General features: G+C 54.3%; 7 protein-coding genes across 7 annotated transcripts; 2 read left to right on the top strand and 5 right to left on the bottom strand.

The window, feature by feature from the left end:
* Nucleotides 1-620: 620 nt before the first annotated feature.
* Nucleotides 621-3464, bottom strand: HMPREF1541_10838 (uncharacterized protein; the record flags this gene model as incomplete). The annotated part of the gene is made up of 1 exon (XM_008715507.1): nucleotides 621-3464. The coding sequence occupies one exon, from the start codon at nucleotides 3462-3464 to the stop codon at nucleotides 621-623; it is 2844 nt and encodes a 947-aa protein (XP_008713729.1).
* A 717-nt stretch (nucleotides 3465-4181) lies between these two features.
* HMPREF1541_10837 (uncharacterized protein) lies at nucleotides 4182-6341 on the bottom strand (the record flags this gene model as incomplete). Its single annotated transcript, XM_008715506.1, has 6 exons — nucleotides 4182-5197; nucleotides 5358-5394; nucleotides 5567-5838; nucleotides 5887-5962; nucleotides 6009-6098; nucleotides 6150-6341. 6 exons carry the CDS (start codon nucleotides 6339-6341, stop codon nucleotides 4182-4184), a joined length of 1683 nt encoding a protein of 560 aa, XP_008713728.1.
* A 1925-nt stretch (nucleotides 6342-8266) lies between these two features.
* On the top strand, nucleotides 8267-9609 carry HMPREF1541_10836 (uncharacterized protein; the record flags this gene model as incomplete). The annotated part of the gene is made up of 3 exons (XM_008715505.1): nucleotides 8267-8516; nucleotides 8563-8843; nucleotides 8899-9609. 3 exons carry the CDS (start codon nucleotides 8267-8269, stop codon nucleotides 9607-9609), a joined length of 1242 nt encoding a protein of 413 aa, XP_008713727.1.
* A 919-nt stretch (nucleotides 9610-10528) lies between these two features.
* HMPREF1541_10835 (uncharacterized protein) lies at nucleotides 10529-11032 on the top strand (the record flags this gene model as incomplete). The annotated part of the gene is made up of 1 exon (XM_008715504.1): nucleotides 10529-11032. The coding sequence occupies one exon, from the start codon at nucleotides 10529-10531 to the stop codon at nucleotides 11030-11032; it is 504 nt and encodes a 167-aa protein (XP_008713726.1).
* Nucleotides 11033-12275: 1243 nt separating this feature from the next.
* On the bottom strand, nucleotides 12276-13965 carry HMPREF1541_10834 (uncharacterized protein; the record flags this gene model as incomplete). Its single annotated transcript, XM_008715503.1, has 5 exons — nucleotides 12276-12652; nucleotides 12706-12983; nucleotides 13036-13246; nucleotides 13310-13447; nucleotides 13497-13965. The coding sequence occupies 5 exons, from the start codon at nucleotides 13963-13965 to the stop codon at nucleotides 12276-12278; spliced, it is 1473 nt and encodes a 490-aa protein (XP_008713725.1).
* Nucleotides 13966-15865: 1900 nt separating this feature from the next.
* Nucleotides 15866-17293, bottom strand: HMPREF1541_10833 (uncharacterized protein; the record flags this gene model as incomplete). The annotated part of the gene is made up of 1 exon (XM_008715502.1): nucleotides 15866-17293. The coding sequence occupies one exon, from the start codon at nucleotides 17291-17293 to the stop codon at nucleotides 15866-15868; it is 1428 nt and encodes a 475-aa protein (XP_008713724.1).
* Nucleotides 17294-17911: 618 nt separating this feature from the next.
* On the bottom strand, nucleotides 17912-19790 carry HMPREF1541_10832 (uncharacterized protein; the record flags this gene model as incomplete). The annotated part of the gene is made up of 2 exons (XM_008715501.1): nucleotides 17912-19207; nucleotides 19254-19790. The coding sequence occupies 2 exons, from the start codon at nucleotides 19788-19790 to the stop codon at nucleotides 17912-17914; spliced, it is 1833 nt and encodes a 610-aa protein (XP_008713723.1).
* Nucleotides 19791-20027: the final 237 nt, after the last annotated feature.

Raw genomic sequence — 20027 nt, 5'->3', positions numbered from 1 at the left:
GAGCCCACCATGGCGATCGTGTCCTGAAGGACTGGCTTGTTTACGTCCATCATCTCCGTCTCGAGCTCAATGCCTTTGCGTACCGGACTCATAGCGCACATTCAATGTCCCCTATGCCGCTATGCTAAAAGCTGGGAGTTATTTCACGCCCTCCACTGCCCTTTCGCGCCGGCCTCGCGTCGCGACTGCACGGTGCACTGTACGCTACCTGTATTGATTGGGGAGTGTGCCACTACTGGAACTCTTCCGTGACCTGAGAAAGCCAGGCGGCATGCAGATGATCTTCCATGCTTCTCCCTTCTCAGTGGTTGGTTGACCCTTCTCATAGGCCGATACAAGACAAGCATACATTGCACGAAATCCGCAACATGTGCAGCCACTCAAGGATGAGCGCCAACGCGATGGTCTTTGTTGAAGCTCACCACTGATTGCCGGAATCGCAAGCACGAGAGCAATGTGTATAAGAAGTCGATGGCTAACCCAGCTTGTTGGATCTCATGAGAGGATTTAATCTGTAGGTGTACACGTGAATATAAGTGGCCTATATTGTCCTGGCCGCTTCGAAAGAAGTGCGGGTAACGGGGGTATCTCATGATCTCACACATTCTACATCTCACGCCTTATACGTCTGTAACGGGAAGCTCAAACCTCGGCTCGCCAACCGCAGCCTTTAACTCTTCGTCTTCTTCTCGAGCCGCATACGTCGCGGCCGTATATCCGTGTTTGTCGATCTGGTTCACATCCGCGCCAAACTCGACAAGCTTCCTCACGACCTTCACCCTCTCCCGACACAGCTTCTGCTTCTTCTCTTCAAACACATCGGACTTGATGATCGCATACATCAATGGCGTTTTCCCAAACCGGTCCACGCCGTTGACATCCTCGATGCCCTTCTCCAACAACAACGTCACCAGCTGCGCATCACAGTGCCGTGCTGCGTCGTGCAGCAAACTGTTGCCATACCACCCCTTAGGCCACTTGGCCTCCCCTGTGGGTACACACTGAGGGTAATGCTTCTCCAACATCAGCCTAACCACCTCATATAGCCTGCTTCTTGTCGCCACCATCAGCGGCGTCATGCCCTCCCCATCCCTGGTATCCACTTTGACGCCTGACACCTCCAGCAGAATGCGCGCCACTCGCGTGTGTCCAGCTCGGATTGCTAGTCCCAGAGGCGTCAGCTCCGGGCCTGCTTTGAAGCCCGCCTTGTAGCACACGGTATTGACATCGACGCCGTAGCGCACCAGCATGGCGACCTCAGCAGCGCACTCGTCGCGCATCTCACAGAAGTAGTGGATGGGCGCATAGCCCTTGCCCGTCGCGGCAAGGCCGCGCGCTCTCGAGGTCCCTTTCTTGATGTTGCTTTCCAGTTCGTCTCTGCGAATGATGAAATTTCGCGAGTCGTAGCCTTCCAGGAACTTGAGGCCCACCGTAGCAGCCTTGTCGAGTTTGTTAGCAGCGCAGTGCTCTGCCACGGCCTTGAAATGTGGTTCCAGCATAGCTGCAGAGGCTGGGTTGAAGGCAATATTTGGTGTAAGCATACCATGATCGAGGGCCTCAGAGTTCCAGCTGTCGGCGCGGGAGGAGAGGCGGTGGTGGGATGGTGGGGCGGAGTCTGAGGCAGGAGATGTCAATTGATTAATTGGACTGGATGTTGTGCTTGGTACGTTGATGTTGGAAGTCTGAAACTGGAGATGTGGAGAGGTGAAGGAGCTGGGAGTCTCAGGTATCGTGGAGTTGAGGGTGGTGGTGCGAGAGAAGGATGTTTTGCGATCGTCACTGCCGGATCTGGTGTCCCTCAAGCTGGCGCTGTGGTTGCGACCGAGCATGTTGCGGCTGAGCTTGTCACGCCATCCACGGGTAGCCTTACGCGGTGGCGCCGGGGAAGACGTCGCTGGCACACCTCTAACCTCGGAAGCTGGAGGTGACACTGAGGAAGTAATCGTGGGCTCATCGCTAGGAGTATCTGTATCGATCGACTCTGCTGGCTTCTTGGTCATTGGGCTCGGTGTTAAGAATTCCTCATACGCTTCTGCGTCTTCCTCGGCTCCCATATCGCGATAAATGTCGATCAACAGTTGTACGGACTCTAATGTTTTCTCGTCAGTCTCACCTAGCTCATCAGTGCGATCCATGAACGCCTTCCGAGCATGAACTTTGCCTCGCTCAAAGTCACCTTTCGCTCGATACGCTTCTCCTAGTTGATGACTGGCAGCAAGAGACTGCAATTTATCTGGTCGATACTGAGCAGGTATTGCTTCGTCAGCCACGTCCACAGATGACGGAAAAATATTGACCTTCCCGTCCGCAACGGGTGTGAGGAGAGCAATTGCCTCATCATGCTTCTGTTGCTTCAAGCATGACTGGGAGAGCATGAGCACCACCTCTGCAGGCTGGAACGCAATCCTGTTGCTGAAGTCGTATTTCGCAAGTAATTCAAGCGCTTTCTTGAAGTTTCGCTCTGCACTCTCATGCTGGCCCTCTGCGGCTTTCTCCTGGCCATTCTTTAGGTACCTCTGAGCGAGTCTGAAGTCCACTGCATCCGAGACTTTGGCTTGTGCCGGCTCCCTACCGTCCGTGCTGTTGTTTCCCAATGTTTGTGCAACTTGATCCGTGAATTGCTCAGGATTGGATGCAGAGATCCAGTCTGGAATAGTCCTGCGACTTCTCTGAAACTCCGAATTATTCAGCTCCGGCAGGTTGCCTCGTAGTTCAAGAGGGGCGGGTGGCTCAATTCGTGGTGAGATAGTACTGTATGTGGATCTTGTGCTGGCCGCGGCCGAAGCACTTGTGAGAATACGCCGGGCAAAAGTGAGATAATTATCACGCCCACGAGGATCTTGACGACTATCTGTTGATCCCACAATCAGGGTCTCGCCACGTAGCGTCGTATCACTTTGGTAGGTCAAGCTGACGATCAGTTCGCGCATGGTCTGCTCGATCTGCACAAAGCGACGGTCCAGGTTGCGCTGTGACTCGGCGCTCTGGTCTCGTTGTTCCAGCTGTAGCATGACGCAAACCATTTGAATAGGCAGCGATATGGTCGTGTTGAAGAACCTGATCCTTTCGCGGAGACGACCAAGCTCTCCTTTTCGAAGGGACTCCTCGAGGTGGGATCGAGCTTTCTTGAGTATTCCCGACGCCTTACTGATCTTGTCGAGGTGATGATTGATTTCCTTGATGGTGAGGCGGGAATCGTCGAGAGCAGTCTTGACCTGGGCCCAGAGGTGCCTGCCGTCATTGGCCTTGTTAGATGTGCGGGCAGCCTCGGCCATTACTGGCGACTTCAAGCAGTCGCTAAGTCCATCGTAAGTAGCTTTAAGCGCAAGGATCTCCTCGTAGAAACCCTGGATACGTTCACCGGCTGACCGAACATCGTTCACCCACTTGATGATTGTAACTGTAGCCTGACCACAAGCGAAAGCGATCTGCACGGCTCCGATGGATATCGAGGCTGGATCCATACTGTGCAACGTGCAATCATCGGCGCTTCAGCTGCATATTATACATGGCAAACGACTGTTTATGGTCAACGCAAGCACAGCACAGTTGCGAAGAGGAAGCAAAGGACATCGATGGGGGCGAAGAGCGGATAAGGCTGCACAAAAGTGAGTCAAGCGGGCCTCGTGGCACACGAGCATGGTCCAAGCCCCGGAGCTAGGCGAGAGACTGTTGGACAGAACATTTGCTACCGAAAGGGAAGCGGTCTGCGAATTCGTCGACCAGGGTGGTTTCCTCGGAAGACTGGTGGTTCGTGGAGGAGGCTGAGCTATTTGGAGAGCACTGCCCGTCCCAAGCGAGCCCCCCTGCCGCGATGTCTCCACCCTACCCCGTGGCAAAGGCCTGGGGCAGATTAAGGCGGGTTGTAGGGTGGCTTATAAGGCTGAACTTTGCGAAGTACTTCACATGATCATTTCGAAGGTTTGAGGCGCAGTACAATGACAAGTTCGTTGAAAAAAATCTATCGAGGGACGGCAAGAAGCCAGTGGAGATGGAAGAGTACACAGGTACTTCTCTGAGCATTTGCTCACTGGCGACTTCTTTGGGCTACGAACACATGACAGGTGCTGCAGACCTGCCGACGTCTATACTGAGTCTCCAGCGCAGTAGACCGGCCTTTGGATCCTTGTCGTTCGTATCTCTGAGCTTTTGGATATCGCAGAGAGTCTGTTGACTCCTGTCTAATGTGCAAACCGGAAGTCTAGTCTCTTGGCGCCCTCATCGTTCGTCTGATGGACGTACTCAATCTTTTCTTCACCAGATAACTGGGCCCAAGCCTGCTCTCTTTTCTTGTTCCGCGTAATGTAGTAGAACTTGACAAAGACGAAGAGGACGATGTTGTAGCAGCACAGCGCTAGCAGCACCTTGTTTCCCCTGATGTAGTACGGGCGATCGTCCTCGCGGTAGATGTTGGTTGCAACGATGTTTCCCGCTTGTACAAACATATTGTACAATGCTGCGCTTACGGCTCTCGTCCGGACGCTGTTGCTGTTCCGGGAGTTCCAAGCAACAAGAATGGCGTGGCAGTATGGGTACGACAGTAGACCCGTGAGCAGGGCGTAGCGGACCCAATCACCAGCGTTCTCCCCAAGTGCTACCAATGCCACCAGCCACGGCAGAATCCAAACGTTGGACATTGACGAGACGAGAGACCGTTCGTTGACCCATTCCGAGATGCGCGAAATGATGAGCAGTTGGACGCCGTACACGAACTGCGAGGGGATCGTCAACAAATTCGCTTGAAATGTGCTGAATCCCATAGTCCGGAGGATTAGAGCGAGATAGTTCTGAGGTGGATTAGGTGGGACGTAAGTGGTAAGTCCGAGCAGATATATCGGCCAGAGGTCGAAGTCTTTCAAACACTTCCACAGCCGAGCAGGGCCAACAGCTTGGCGGTTGTGCATATCCCCTTTCGAGGGATCATCTCTGAGTAGCCTGTTGAGGAGGATAGACTCCTCTCTGACCGTGAACCATGGCTTGCGGCGGAGGAAATTCGTCTTGTGAGTTTGGGTAATCGAAGGTGGTAAGAGAAAGAACGATGCTAGGCCAATGAGGAGGGTGAAAAGACCCTCAAGAAGGAACAACCACTGCCAGCCAGCCCATCCAGCGATGCCTCGCATCTGCAGGATGGCCGCGGCCAGAAGTGACCCAACAACGTTGCAAATACTGAGCACGGTCCAGAACCAGGACAGCCGGACTGCAAACATGAACCAGATCAGTGACCAGGTTCATTGTGTGAGAATCTGAGGCGAGGGCAGCTTCTGGATTGCAGCACCAGCGGGTCAACGTCGACTGAAACCCTGTGGAGGGAAGTCTCTGCCTGAACGTGTAGGGATCTCTGGGGACGGGAAACTTACTAGGAAGCTCATGACTCGTATACCAATATGTAATATACTGTGGGAGAAAGAAGTCAGTACTCGGATTCAGGAACGACATGTCACCGTTCAGCGCCACTCAGGAGCCAAGCTACCGAACAATGATGCTCTGCCTAGATATTTCTGTAGGATCGATTTCCCAGGCAGCGAATACTCTCCCGTTCCAGCTCTACAGTGAATGGATGACTTACAAGGACGGTATCCGGAATGAATCCTCCCATCAACAAGCCCAATATGCATCGAATTGCGTAGTACCCCGCTCGGCTGCTCAGCCCAGCTTGAGAAGCCGACACGACGCTCCACACGGAAATGATGAAGGGTATCCAACGATCCGGCCCCACTTTCTTCGAGATCAGACCAGATGGAAGCTCGGCGGCGAGGAAGGAAACAAGAAAGATGGTTTGGCCATAGTTGAAGTCATTCGTGTCCATACCGAGCTCACCAAGCATGTTATCCGTAATAGCTGCCACTCATTAGTGTCCGTTCGTTACACGATCCGTCCCAGACTCACCTCGATTGATATTCCGACGGTTGAGCTCTAGGGCAACGAACATCAACCACGCCTGGGTCATGATTCTCCAGTCGATCTGCAAGACATTAAACTCGACCCAGCAAACATGTTTTGTATCCTACTCTTCTCTTTAGACGCTTCTCTTCACTTGCGCTCCATGTCAGGGTGGGGTCGAAGCGATGTCTACCCTCGTACTGAGCGTTCTCGTAGACCTAAGCAGGTATGAGTATGAGCCTTGACCTCCACAGCAGGACAAAACTTACTCCACGCCAGTAAGCGGCAACCTTTGGGTCCGAGAAGACATGGTTGCTGTATGAACCATAGTGGCCGTCAATCTCCTCGTGCTCGGGTTCACCATCAGTGCTTTCCGAAGGGGATGGAATATTGTCAGCGCTAGTAGTCGCTTTCTCATCAACACGAGCTTTGGGCGCCGAGTGCACGGGGTCAGGCGCCATCACAGATAGCTCCAGGGGTGCAGAATACGAGGCAGTTGGCTTCTTGTTACTAGATCGTGAAGACGCCCTTCAGGTGAGTGCAGTGGATGGGCTTTTTAAGTACATGCTATCTCAAGCCTTCGGCGACAAAGCGTATCCACATCGATCACGAAATCTACACCATGCGCCTCTTCGCACATGGCTGCGAACAACAATCGATTGTGGCCAACCACTAGGTAAGACGACATCGGGGGGGATCCCGTCAGGAGCGTCGTGCAACGAAACCATGTACCGTTGCATGCTTGCCAAGTCTTTCTATCGCTGAATATCCAGTCGCAGCATCGGAATTTGATGCAGCTATTCAGGCTATCGCGTCGATAACGTCAGTGTCGACAGAGATGCACGATAGAGCTAGGATTAATCCGTCAGCAAAAGGGTTTAGCATCAACTTTGGCAGCTTGATATCTGGGTACTCGAAGGGATGTTGTGATAACGCCAAGCCTTGCGTGATGGGAGGAGCTTCTTGGCCCCATAGAAGTGGGCATGGTTTCTGGATACCAGGGCTCCAGGATATCTAGCATTCGTGCTGAACTGGAGATTGACCAAGCGTAGATGTGACCGCATTTGTGCTGCCTTTGAATCGGGTTTTGCACCTCGCCAAGCGCATCTCGTGCAATCCCGGACTGGCGTCAACAGAAAGGCAATGCCTGGTGAGGAGGCAGTGGAACTCGACTTGAATTCTCCACCATGGCATTGATGGCAGTGTAGGCAATTAGATGAAGTCAGAAGAATGACTGAAAGTTCCAGCAATTCATGGCGTGCTCGATGTGCTCGGAATCTATTGCTTCCGGTGCCTCACATAGAGCATGTTCGACAGACAACTCGTCGCCTTTCGGCTGTCGCATCAATACACTCCGCTTCATCGCTTCCTCCTCCCGCAATGTAGATAGCAGGAAGCTCGCTGGCCAAGACAGTCGTTCGGAGACGTTGCGGTACCGACAAACTGGCGAGTGGTCAAACGGTACGTGACACAGAACTTGCTCGAAGCGATGGAACTAAGCCAAGGCGAAATAGGCCGAGCGACGCCTCGAGCGCGAAATCTGTTTGACCTAAGCTCCAGGTGGCACAATCTGGATAGTATGTACGCCCAACGGCTTGACGGTCAGGCCGGTCCTCAGAAGTGACAGCCATTTGATAGAGTCTAAGCGTCGACTTTCTCTGGACAACTTACATACGCTAGTCCCGGGTTAGCACTACCCCGAGCCTGAGGGACTGGCTACATCTCTTCCGTCGGTCCAACATCAATGTGCAGCATCTGCCATGAAAGTCGATGTCGACGCTCAGCCGGGATGTGAGATTGCCGGCGAGCAGGTAGCGGCGAGAGCATTGACTGAGCGCTGCCGCACGGGCTGCCACACCAACAGTCCGCCCGGTGGAGTCTGTAGTCGATTCGTCCAATCACGGTCGACATATACACCTCCTGCCAAGGCTTGATGAACGTGCTCGTTGCGTTGGCTTCAAAGCATCATCTGTTTCTCGTCGTCGGGCACTCTGTCAACCGTTTGTTTCACTTGTAGGCTCGACCAGTCGCTGTGCACTGGAGGCCATCCCGAGAGGCTTAGCGAGGCCACCAGCATTCGGACACCTCTGCCGGGATGATCCTGTGATGCTCGCTACCCTTTTTGGCCTGTTTTCAATGCAGCTATGACGAGCCAAAGCTTTCATCAAGCAAAGCTGCTACAGATCTTTCCTCGTGAGGCTGCCTTCCGGAACGCTGTCGTCAGTAAGGCTCACCTCGGTATCGCGTAGCTGCTATCCGTTGGCGAGGTAAGTGATAACAAGTCTGATCATAATTCCCTGACCCTGCGCTCCAGTCCACCGCGTGTTATTTTGAAAGTTCTCTTGAGATGTATGGACACCTTCTGTCGTGACCGAACCCCGTTATAATGGCCGCAATCAAAGACAGCTACGATATCTCCGACATTCTGCGCAATGTGGGCAATCCGAATGTGGATCACAGCAACGTACAATCCTCGATAGTTGCCTACAACGTTGCCGCTATTGCCATTGCAAGCATTACTGTCCTTGTCCGAACTAGCGTCAGAGCTTTCATAGTCAGGCATGTCGCTCTGGAAGACTGGCTTATGGTGGCCGCAGGGTTGACCGCTGTTGCTCTTTCGGCAACGGTCATTGTCGGTAAGTGCAACGAACTGTTGGCGGCATATGTCTCACATCGAAGCAGGCGTCAACTATGGATTCGGCCGAAATATCTGGGATCTGAATCTACTTACCATCATTGACAATGTCACACTCAGCATCAAAATCCTGTTTGTCTGCCAATTACTCCACGGCATTGCGCTCAGTCTCGTCAAACTGTCAATTATATCGACCTACTGGCGACTATTCCCGACCAGGAACCTGCGTCGGACGCTGTTTGTCCTCGCCTTCCTCATCACAGCCGTTGCCTTTACGACCCTGTTTGGCACGCTGTTCCAATGTCGCCCCGTAGCTGCGGTTTGGGACGTACGTGCTATTGCCGCCTAATTACTTCCACAAATTGCTGCTAACAAATATTCAGTTCTCGCTGGAGAACGGCACATGTGGCCCCATCCTTCCCCTCCTCTACTTTTCCACGTCCTTCAGTATCTTCACCGATATATTTCTTTGCATCTTACCACTACCATTTTTCTGGAAGCTACGGATCTCCCACCACGAGAAGATCATTGTCAGCTGCCTTTTCGGTCTCGGACTTTTCGCTGCCGCCGCCTCTGTCCTGCGGCTCACGACACTAGACCAGCTACAAAACGTCAACGTTACCATGCGAACAACTCTCCCCCTCTTCTACTCTGTAGCCGAAGTCAGTGTCGGCATCGTCTGCGCCTGTGTTCCGTGTCTCAAACCTTTGTTCAACCGGATATTCCCAGGGCGCTTCTTTACATATCTCCGCTCAGCCTCATCCAGAATTGGCCACGCCAAAAACAAGTCGTCATCGGCGGCGGCAACGATAACGACAACGGACGCAACGATTTCTGAGTCGACAGAGAAGTCACAGATGCGAAACTCCGAAGTCTATATCATACAGGGTCCCGGCTTGTGCCGACAACCAAGCCAGAAGTTGGCGCACCTCAGCACGAGCGGCAGTGGGGTCTGGCGCGGGAGAGGGGTGAGCTGGTACGATCGTCCGATACTGCGCACGGTGGGGAGCTGGCGGGACGGACAGGTCTCGGATGTAATCGTTGAAGAGGGCGCTGAAAAAGCGGTGGTAACAACAGCAAAAGACTTAGCATGAGAAGAAGCCCGCTCGAATGCGGCCCGACGAAGGGGTTACAACACCTGTTCGTAATACGCGATGGAGCGAACCGTCTTTGACGACCACCAACATTCGTAATTGATAGTCCAAGTCGTTGCTTCCGTTACGAGAGCTGTGCTGCCGGCAGCATCTGTTGACGGGACACCTACCTGCACATCGCGCAACACATTAACCATTCCTTGTACATACTTCAGAGATGCTACATTTGGTTCGCCACCGGCATGGTGATAAGCTTATTGTTGCAAATTCGGATCTGGCTGCCTACAGGTACAGATCGCGGTTCAGGTGGGTGTTGCACTCCACCCGCCTGATGCCTGGCTGCCTGATGTCTGATGCCTTGAACTTACCTCGCTGTCGGTACCGTTGATCCAGCGGATGACCATTTGCGTGATCCATCGATGGATATGTGCCCACCACACCAGACAGGTTCTGCTGGTGCTGATAATGGTTGGGAGAGGTACTCACAACCAGTTCGGAGAGAGCCATATCACAAGCTCAGGTAGGTAGGTACTCACTTGAGGACATGAATGGCATCTCGCGAGCTGCAGCACTTCAGCCATGCACCTTGCTATGGAGCCTGCAGTGGATTTGTCTCCTGTTTTGACTGCCACTCAGTAGCCAATAACTGCAATACACTTACCACGATTAAATTGAGCCAAACAAAGTCACCTCATTCACTGCACCCCATGAAGCAAGAGCAAGAGCAACAATGGCTCCCCGCATCGCCTCATCTTCCACTTCTTTACCAACGACGCTGCGCCGCCCACGGCCAATGGGCCCTTCAGTGCGCAGCTACGTGGTCTCGGTCCATCGCACGGACCGTTGTGAAGACCAGCACGTAGTCCTGGGTAAAGGAGCTGCAACACCAAGCAGCTGCACCGTAACAGCCACCACGACCATGGCCTTTCAGCCAAAGCCGTTCTCCGAGGTAACAAAGTCGGCCATAGCCTCTTCGTTTGTGCCCGGTGTGACTTTACCCGCAAACCGGCACCAAGGAACGTTGCAAAAGGCGTCACTTGCGCAGCAGGTCGGGGACACGTTCGACGACATCCTCGACAGCCTGTGCGATCTTGAGGGTGATGACGAAGTAGAGCTGAGAGTCGAGATGGGGGATAGCGGCATGGATAACGAGGTCGTGCTCGGTGGTATGGACGACGAGTCTGACAGCGGGTACGAGAGCGACGACTCGCAAAGCCCCTACATCAGCAGTGACTGCTCGCATCGGGCGTGTTTCCAAGGAAGTAGTGTCTGCCGAGTGAAGGGCAAGGCGTCTCAACGAGAGGGCAGTCATCTTCCCGCAGTGAAGGATCTGGACATGATTGATGCCGAAGCAAAGAGGGCTGTCACCCCAGACAAGCCCACTGACGTCCAAGTCGATGACATGGAGTGGGAATCGACTTGAGCCTCGGAAGCGAGTTGCCCCTGTTGCTTGACTCGGAACCGAGCCTTGCTACCTCCATTCCACAGTCGCGGCCTGGACTTCCAGACAGAGCGCAAAAGGACGATACTCAAATGCAACCTGCAGCATGCAATCTCGCCCCGTTCTGGACCCATGGCTGGAGACTGGTCCAGAACGCACGAATCCCTAAGAGTTCCATTCTCGTGGCGGGCTCAAGGAACCCTCCGTCTATGCCAGGGATCTTCGCCCACAAGCAAGCAAGCCAGCCAGCCTCTCTGTCAGAAGTACGATCCGTACAATCAATACCTCGGCTCGGTCGGCAACGCAAACGAACACCGCCCTCCCCTCCCCGGCTCAACCGAACAAACGCGCTCTCACAGCCCAACGGATTCTTTGCCCTGCAAGATCCGTCCACGCGAAAGCAAAGCAAAGCCAATACAGGCAAGCCGACTACCGCAAGTAGAAACCCTCACCAGCTTCCATGCGCCCCTCTCGGACGTTCTGAAGAAGCGGACATCCGTCTCGGCGGACGCATTTCGGCCGTTTTGCCGCTTGTGCAAAAGTTATGCTTGCTTTGCGTACTGCATAATATTTGTTTTCGCTTGATTCCCTTCCCAGAGAGGAGGTAAGATGAAAAGGGAAGTAGGGTTATAAAAATCCCCCGTTTAAGCGAAGCTGGGCGCGCGCGCGCAAGCCGGCTGTGGATTTGGATGTGAGGCGGGGGGGAGACCGAAACGGACCTGGGACTGGGACTGGGACTGAGACTGATGTGAGATTGGCTGTTGGGCCGAGGTAGATTCGGCTGTGGTAGTGTGGGGGAGGGTGGGAACGGAGTTGTTTGATAGAGAGAGAGAGAGAGCAAAAGAACGCGCGAAGAGTGAGAGAGATCCGGGGTTTGGAAAGGCCGGGGGACGCGGATCCTTGGCAGAGATGGGAATTGCGTATCACCGCATGGCTAGAGCCATGATGGAGGGCCTGGAGGACGACTATTGCTTGTTTGAGAGATCATAGGAGAGATTATCTATGCCAGTAGTACGGATAAGCACGTGGTTGACAATGTCTGGCGCGATATTTCAGTTCAATCATGGTATCATTAGCATGCTGGACTGCAACCATCATATCTTTTAGGTCCAATGACCGATTTCTGAGTTTGACCACAAAGATACAAGGTTTCCATGGCGCATGAGGCGCTCCAAGTGCCATCTCGACATTGCCTCATACTAGATGTAACAAGCGTCCGATATGCTCAGAGCGTATAACGGAAGCCAACTAGACCCTCAATCGGCTTGCCACCTGCCTCGGCTCGGGCATTTGCACGCTTGAACTTGAGCTGCATGGCCAGCGTGATCAAGACGATCAACGATGAAGCGATCATGCAGGTCCAGATGCCTGGCCGATACTCTGGCTTATCGTCCTCACGGAAAACCGTGCCGCCGATGATGCCACCGATGCCACCGAACCCGACCAGGGTGGCCGAGCAGAGGGCACGTTTCCATTGACCGCGGATGTTGTTGGCTTGCCAAGTCAGAACGCAAGGGACGTTGGCGTTGCAGGCCGTGGTGGCGAGGAAGACACCGAAGTATCGAACGCCAACGTTCTCCACGTAACCAAGGAGGCCGAGACCTGAGACAGAATGTCAGTGGGCACGTCATGAAGTTGGGGCGGTGGCTACTTACCAAGCAAGCACAGGCAGCCGTTGAAGATGATGAACGGGCTGCGGAGATGCCACTTGTCGCCGTAGTAGGCAAAGGCGAACATGACAATGGCGGCAAGGACGTAGGGAGGTGCGACGAGGCACTGGGATGCGGCCACGTTGAATCCCATACCCACGTTCAGAATGATGGGCAAGAAATAGGCAATCGCATAGGTGCAGGTCGTAGTAAGTCCGAAGAGGCACGCAAAGCCCCAGACCTTGAGGTCGAGTGCGTAGCTCAGGTACTTCTTCACGCTGAATCTGCGCGTTGTGAGTAAACGTCCTCGACCTCTGTAAAGTAGCATGAACTCACTCTTCGGGAATAACGTCGTGACGGTCCTTCTCAATCCTGGCACAAACGAATTCTGCTTCGCGTTGATTCAAAAACTTCAGTCCGAAGGTATTGACAGCCTTCTCGGGGAAGTCGACAATGATGAAGTAAGCACCAAGCGCCAGGATACAGGTCAGAACGCCCTCAAGGATGAAGATCCATCTCCATCCAGCAATGCCAGGCAAAATGCCAGCTGGGGCGTCGGGATTAGCCTTGGTTGGGCCATAGTGCTGGCCCCACCATTCAGGGCCAGAACCATGATTCTTCAGTTGGCTTAGGCCATAGGCGAGAATACCTGCGAAGGCAGACGCCATGGAGCCAATCAAATAGAAGACGGCGTTGCGTTTCTGGAGCTCGTAGCGAGGATACCAGCAGCTCAGAAGGTAGGCACAACCTGTATATAATCAGTAAACGCCACACACTAACCGCGAACCGAGCCTTACCGGGGAAGAAACCAGCTTCAAAAATTCCCAACACCAGTCGTAGGCCAAGCATATCAGTCCAGTTCTTGACGAATCCGAAACAGATCATGGTGATGCCCCAAAGGAGAGTAATCGTAGGCAGAAAGATCCTGGGTCCGATCTTCCTCAGAATGACGGTTGCAGGAGGTTGCAGCAGGACGTAGGTGATGAAGAAAAGCAGCACGATAATGTTGTAGCGCTCGCCGATAAGGACGAGATCGACGCCCATTCCTGCGACCGATGCGATGCCGAGATTCGTCCTGTCCATGAGACTGACACAGTACAGGAAGCCGAGAGTGAGGACTAGTCGGCGATCAATGCGACGAATGATCTTCTTTTGCTCCTCAGGCGTGAATTGTTCAATCCGCTCATTGATCTGTCGGTCTGACTCGGTCGTCTCGGTCTTGCCGAGGTGCTCGACGGTGTCGACATTGAAGTCCTTATCAGCCATGTTGACGGGCGACAAATGCTAACACGTAAATGTCTCAGGGTGTGAAGAATAAAGATCGAGGGGTGAAAGATGAACGAAAAGTCTGGGGGGCAAGGCGACAATATAATAGACCAGAGACCAAAAGGTCTTATTCCCACGATATTTCCAGATGCAGCGCACTGGCCGTGTCCACGAAACGAGGTCCAAGCCGCTAGCACGCAGATAGCATATAGTGTGGACTGGGGTACAGCCGTCCAAGAGGCTGTAGAATTCGAACAAGGCGAAACCTAAATGGCAGATGGCTGCCAGGTCGACCACGAGGGCACTGTGGGAGCGGATACACATGGTAGGCTAGCAGTGGATATCCTGGTCGACAGGGACGATATCGACGTAGATGTCCAGGAGTGATCCGGAACCGCGCGCAAGTTCTGGACTCTGTAGCACTTGGACTGGATCGAGAAATGCGCACAATGTTTTAGCGAGCCGCAGCGAAGCGCATGTCGTGGTCCCAGGGAGATGATGGACCAACCCCAAGCCAGCAAGGGCGCGGAATCTGGGGTTCGATCAACCCGCACCCGGGGTGTCCGGGGTGGCTAAAAGTCGCGGAGGCTGTGGGGCGAAGGGTTAGTGCCTGTTGATCGACTGCTCTAGGCTTCAGGTTAGAGCAAGTTAAAATGTTTCCGTGGAGCAGTGGCGTTGTCCAACGACTCGTTGACGGTGGAAGACAGCAGGTCTCGCAACCTCGTGCTTGCTTGCCGTAAGCTTCCGCACAAGAAGCCTTGGTCGAGGCTCAAGTGATCTTGGGAGAGCTTGGCCCGGTCATGATGCACCACCGACAGCTCCTTGATATCAACTGATGCTCTCACTAGCAAGCATAGAGCCCGCTTGCTGACGGTCAATGTCAAGGTCTTCGTTGTCAGGCACCTCCACCACGTGGAGTTGCTGCAAGACGTCTTGGTGGGTCACGGTGAGCGATCCAGCAGGCGTGGCAAATTGTGGTTTGGACACCACAAGTTCGAGATAGCTTCCGCCCCCAGCCAGTCAGTCTCGACGCTGAACGAGAGCCGGCAGTTGCATCAGCGACGTGCAGGTGAAGGCATGCCTGAATGGGCTCAAGCAGCGGCACCAAGTCTTGTCTGGCATGGGGTGTTGCAACCTTTAGGCTTGGCTACAGGGGTAGCAGGCCCTTGGCTGCTTGTTTTCCTTGCAAGCCTCAATCATGCATCGGCAGCCAACTTCTTAAATGACCTCGACCTCGGTAGGCGTTCTGCAACGGCAAAGACACCGTCCTCGACCGATGCTCAACAACCACTCAGGGCATGGCAACCTATCGTAAACCGAGGCAGGCGAGAGTAGACCGTTCCGACTTCTGGCGATACAGCGCTTATCGAATCGATCCGAGGCGGACATTCTGGGGTAGACATCTGGGGAAGGGTCGAGGGGCGAGGGTGTCAAGCTCAGCTGGTTCCGGTACCAGCTTCGTCGGATCCGTTTAGGTATTCTGTCGCAAAGTCAATGGATCAATTCAAAATTGTACTGTGGCTCCTCTCAGCCAGATGACCTGACCACGCACCATGAGAGAAGTTGTCGCGCGGCCTGCAGAGCAAGTGCGATCACTTTAAGCCATGCACACTGGCAACATTTCTCGATTAATGATCAAATCACAGCTTGATAATCCCGAGTACGCTTGTTCTGGGGACGGCACTTGTCAGGCACACGCCTTCTGCCTGATAAATTAAGTAAGGTGGTCTGGGCCGTCGAGTGGTTGGCTGGGTGCTTTCCTCTGGGCGTACATGCCTATACGCAGACATGGTTTAGTTTAGAACCATTCCTCATGGCAGGCGCAACTGCCTGAGTGACTGCCATGATAGAATGCTAGCCTATCCCACAACCCTGGCAAGCTGACTTCATAGCAAGCGCCTCATCTCTTCAGCTCCCACCTCGCTAACCTCTCCTCGTCCAGCACGAACTCCTTGGGGATTTCGTCCCTCTCGACCGCCAGCTCCTCTCTCCGCCTCCAGTCCCCATCATTCAACGCTTCCGCCACCAGCCTCGCTACATGTCGTCCACAGCCCGGTGCATTCGGCATGCCGTGCCCAGTGTAGCCCGCCGCAACCCAGACACCGTCCATCCTGGGCACACCTCCTACCCATGGGCAATCATCTTTACTGTAGCCCATGACTCCTGTCCACGCCGCTTCTAGCCTTAATTCCTTCTTTACACCTTCAAACTCAAGCCTTGCCGGAAGCTGCCTCAAGTGTGAGACGGCATCTGGATCATTGAGGCCATCATCGCTGCAACCCTCTGCACCACCCTTAACCCACTGCCTGCCTCCACCATGCATGAAATGGCCCCCGTCCCTCCACGGGCGCTGTACGAGGTAATCGCTCATGACTGCATCCTGGCCTTTCAGCCCGTGGAATCCATAGTCATACTTCAGCATCCTGCCTCCGTCTTCCCACTCCTTGGGTGCGGACAGCGCAGTCATCTGGCCCAGCGTTGGTATAATCACTCCCGTGAATCTCTCAAGGAGCCGACTAGTATATCCATTCGTCGCAACAACCACATGCTTGGCTCGCACCGTGCCCCGTGGGGTAGAAACGTCCCAGCCTCGTCCACCCTTCTCAATCCTCGTGACCGGTGTCGTAGTCTGTAGATTGACCGACTCTCCCAACACACGCCCCCACAGGCCACACACAAGCCGATACGGGCTCAAGGTAGCCGCCCACCTCTGCACCGTCGCGCCCACGACCCCGTCGTCCCCGGTCTTGGGCCCACCAACCTTCAATCCCAGCGCCCCCAATGCCTCCTCTCCCTCCACCACCTGCACTTCCCCCTCCTCCCGCGCCCCCGATGCGTCAACCAACCTCTTCGCCCCCTCCCACATCCCCCGGTCGCACCAAGCCAACACTCCCTGCACCCGCCGAAACTCACACTCACCCTCCAAGCCCTCCGCACGCACCACGCCCTCCACATCCTCACAGTTCCTCACCTCCCACCTCACCAAATCCCGCTCCTGCCCAAACATCGACGGGATCAAGTGCCCGCCATTCCGGCCCGTGGCCGCCGAGCACAGCGTCCGTGCTTCCAGCACGAGGATGCTAAGTTTCGGTTGCTGCAGGAGGAACTCACGCACAAAGAACGCGGCGGTGATGCCACTGCCCACGACGACGACGTCCACGGCGGGCGGCAGCTCCGGCGTGGAGCGGTGCTGCGCCAGCGGGCTGGGCGCCGAGCTCTGCCAGAAGGATGCGGTGGGTGTGGGGACGGGGAGGGTGGCGGGGCGGCGGTGGTGCGCAGGAACGGGTGGGGAGGAGGGAGAGGATGAGTTGGGGTCAATGTCGCCCATGGTGGCGAATGGCAAATGGCAGGTTTGGGGTGTATGGGCGGGTCTGTGATGGGCTGATCTCGATGCTGGGAGGCTAGATGGAGCAGATCAGGTTGCGGTAGAGATGTTGTGTGGTCTGGCAAACGCAGTGGGGGTGAGGGAAGCCGTGGTTGATATAGAGCTACGCTTTCGTTGACAGGATCAGCTCAGATACGGTTCAATGCGCGCACGTCAGATAGATGTGGACTTGGTTAAAGGCACTTTGTGAAATATGCTTTCTATGGCGTTCCCAAGGTCTGTTGTAACGCCCCCACCAATCACAGCGGGGTTGGCACGACGCCAGCGCGGGCGTATCTAAATCATACGCGTTCATGAATAGTAGAACTTTTTGAGCTTGGTCTTGATTCCTCAATCTCACCATCGAAGGTTACCTTGCGATAAACGCTCTAAGAACCTCTGTCGTGACAGACACCCGTGACCTCTATGCCCTCCATATTGATACACCAGGCCGCCCTTACCGTAACCATGGCCTGAATCATGCTTCGTTTTTGGACAATATATCTTGCAACGCTCGCTAATCGATCAGCTGTCGTAATTCGCCAAGTCGTCCTGTCTACCGCAGTGGGCCCTCCGACCTGCTTAACGCAGAACCCATCGCTTAGCCGCCTCTTTGACCCCCATTCTGATAGCAACCTGGTCGAGGCTTCCTTTGATAGCATCCTTGCTGCACTTCGGGAACTGCTTCTTGAGAATCTCGACCAACGCAATCTTGTTGAGGTCCGACCCTTCAATCGCCGTCTTGAACGCGGGTAAAATGTCGTCTGGGATCGTCTTCAGGGGTTTATCGGGGTTCCGGGGTCGTCCTCTCGCTGCAGCCACTGACGCATTCTCCTTTTGCTTCAGGTCGGCACCCTTCACAAAGGCGAGGAGCGGCGAAGCACTGCTATTGACACTGACGTTCGCCAGTGGCACTCTTGGTGGTTGCATAGAGCTGTCGGTGTCAGCAGCTCCGTCCAGGCTCTTTTTGTCCGCTTTCATGGGACCATTCCAATGAGTGGATGAGTAGGGGTCGATAGGAACGCATTGGTTATCGTGCATAAGCTGCATTCGATACGCGCCCAATTCAAAGCCAGCGACAGCAGTGTCGGTTTGACCCTCCCAGCATAGCCCAGTCGAGATTGGCTCGACGTCAGATGTCGCCACCAAGCGCTTTCCTGTGTCAGCTTCGTCGTCCAAGAAGTCGTCCATTTCGTCAGCGGCATCCTCCTCTTCAGACAAGTCATCATCGCCTTCGAGGTCCTCGTCGTCTGGCTCCGGCTCCTGCCACTCAGCTTCGCTGTCGTAGTCGTAATCTGTTTCAGGCAATCCGCGATGAGTTGGGTTGCGTGAGAGTTTCCGAGCCGAACGCGGGGATACTGCTCGAGTGTAGGTTCCTTGATACGGAGGTCTGATGTCTTCTCGGAAGTGAAGGACCTTGTACTTGACTTTCCTCAGACTTTGAGACACCGCCATACCGGAGTAGCCAGCTGTCAAGTCAATTGGCTCATCCTCGCTACCATTGACCTTGGCAACCATCTTTTTTACCGGCACGGCTTGTCTGAGGTGGACGTTCCGTGGTCTGAACAGTCGTTGTGGTCCAACAGTCTCGTTCTGGCCTTTCAACCAAGCGAGGTCTGGGCCCTGGTGTTCGTTGGGGTGTATGAAGCGATTATTCGGCGCAAGCTCAGTATGCTCCATGACAAAGAATGGTAAAATCCATTTCGAAAACTCCGAGTTTTCCTTCGTTGGTGACGACTGGTCTTCCGGCTTCTCCATGTCGATCGAGGCTATCGAGGACCTCCTGCTCGATACGCCAACAGATACATCGTCTGGGGTAGTTGGGGGCGTTGAGGCTGCCGCTGGTCGGTTGAAGAAAGCACCAATACGCGGTTGCGCCTGTTCAAGTTAGCAGATGCATCCTCACAGACCAGTTATCATTTACCTTTTCCCTTTTCAACTTCTCGGCCTCCTTCTGAGCGTGAGCAGCGGCCTTCTCAGCATCTTTCGCTGCCTTTTCGGCGTCCTTGAGCGCTTTCTCAGTCTCTCTGGCCTTCTTCTTTGCCTCTTTTTCCGCCTCCTTCTGCGCCTTCTCAATCTCCTTCTGTCGCTTAGCTGCCTCTCTCTCTTCCGCTTTCCGGCGTTTCCCCTCATCCTTCCGAGCTTTCTCCTCCGCCTTCTGCTTGGACTTCTCTTCCTTGATCACACGTTGGACAGCTTGCTCGACTTGTCTCTCGGCAAACGTAAGCTTAGGCTTTTTGGCGGATGGTGTCAATGGATCGATGGTAGCGGGGCGCTGTGGCGTTGTAGCAGTCAACTCGCTCAGCGGCGAGCTGGCACCGCTAGGCGCAGGTGAAACGTCGCGTGTCGATGAGTGTATTGTAGGTTGAGGAGTAAGTTCGAGACCAGACGCGACTGGTGTGCCATCGTACGTCCGCTTGACACCTGGGGAGAAGGAAGGCTGGGGTAAAGATTCTGCCATTGTGCCGGTTGCTATATTTGCGAGAGCAGAAGCAGCAGAAAAGCTTTGTTGCCTTTCTGCAGAGGCAGCAAGCACAAGAAATCAATAGCACAGATCCGAAGGTTAGTAAGTTGTCGTAGCAGTCATTCTGAACGTTGAACTGGACGCGCAAGGAAAAGCGGGCAAGAGCGCGTCAAGGCTCGACGCGTTTAAGGAGGGTCCGAGTCTTGGCAACGCGAATGGTCGACCTCACGGTCA

The sequence above is a fragment of the Cyphellophora europaea genome (assembly GCF_000365145.1).
Source record: "Cyphellophora europaea CBS 101466 unplaced genomic scaffold supercont1.15, whole genome shotgun sequence".
NCBI lineage: Eukaryota > Fungi > Ascomycota > Eurotiomycetes > Chaetothyriales > Cyphellophoraceae > Cyphellophora > Cyphellophora europaea.
This window is presented reverse-complemented; position numbering and strand designations above follow the sequence as displayed.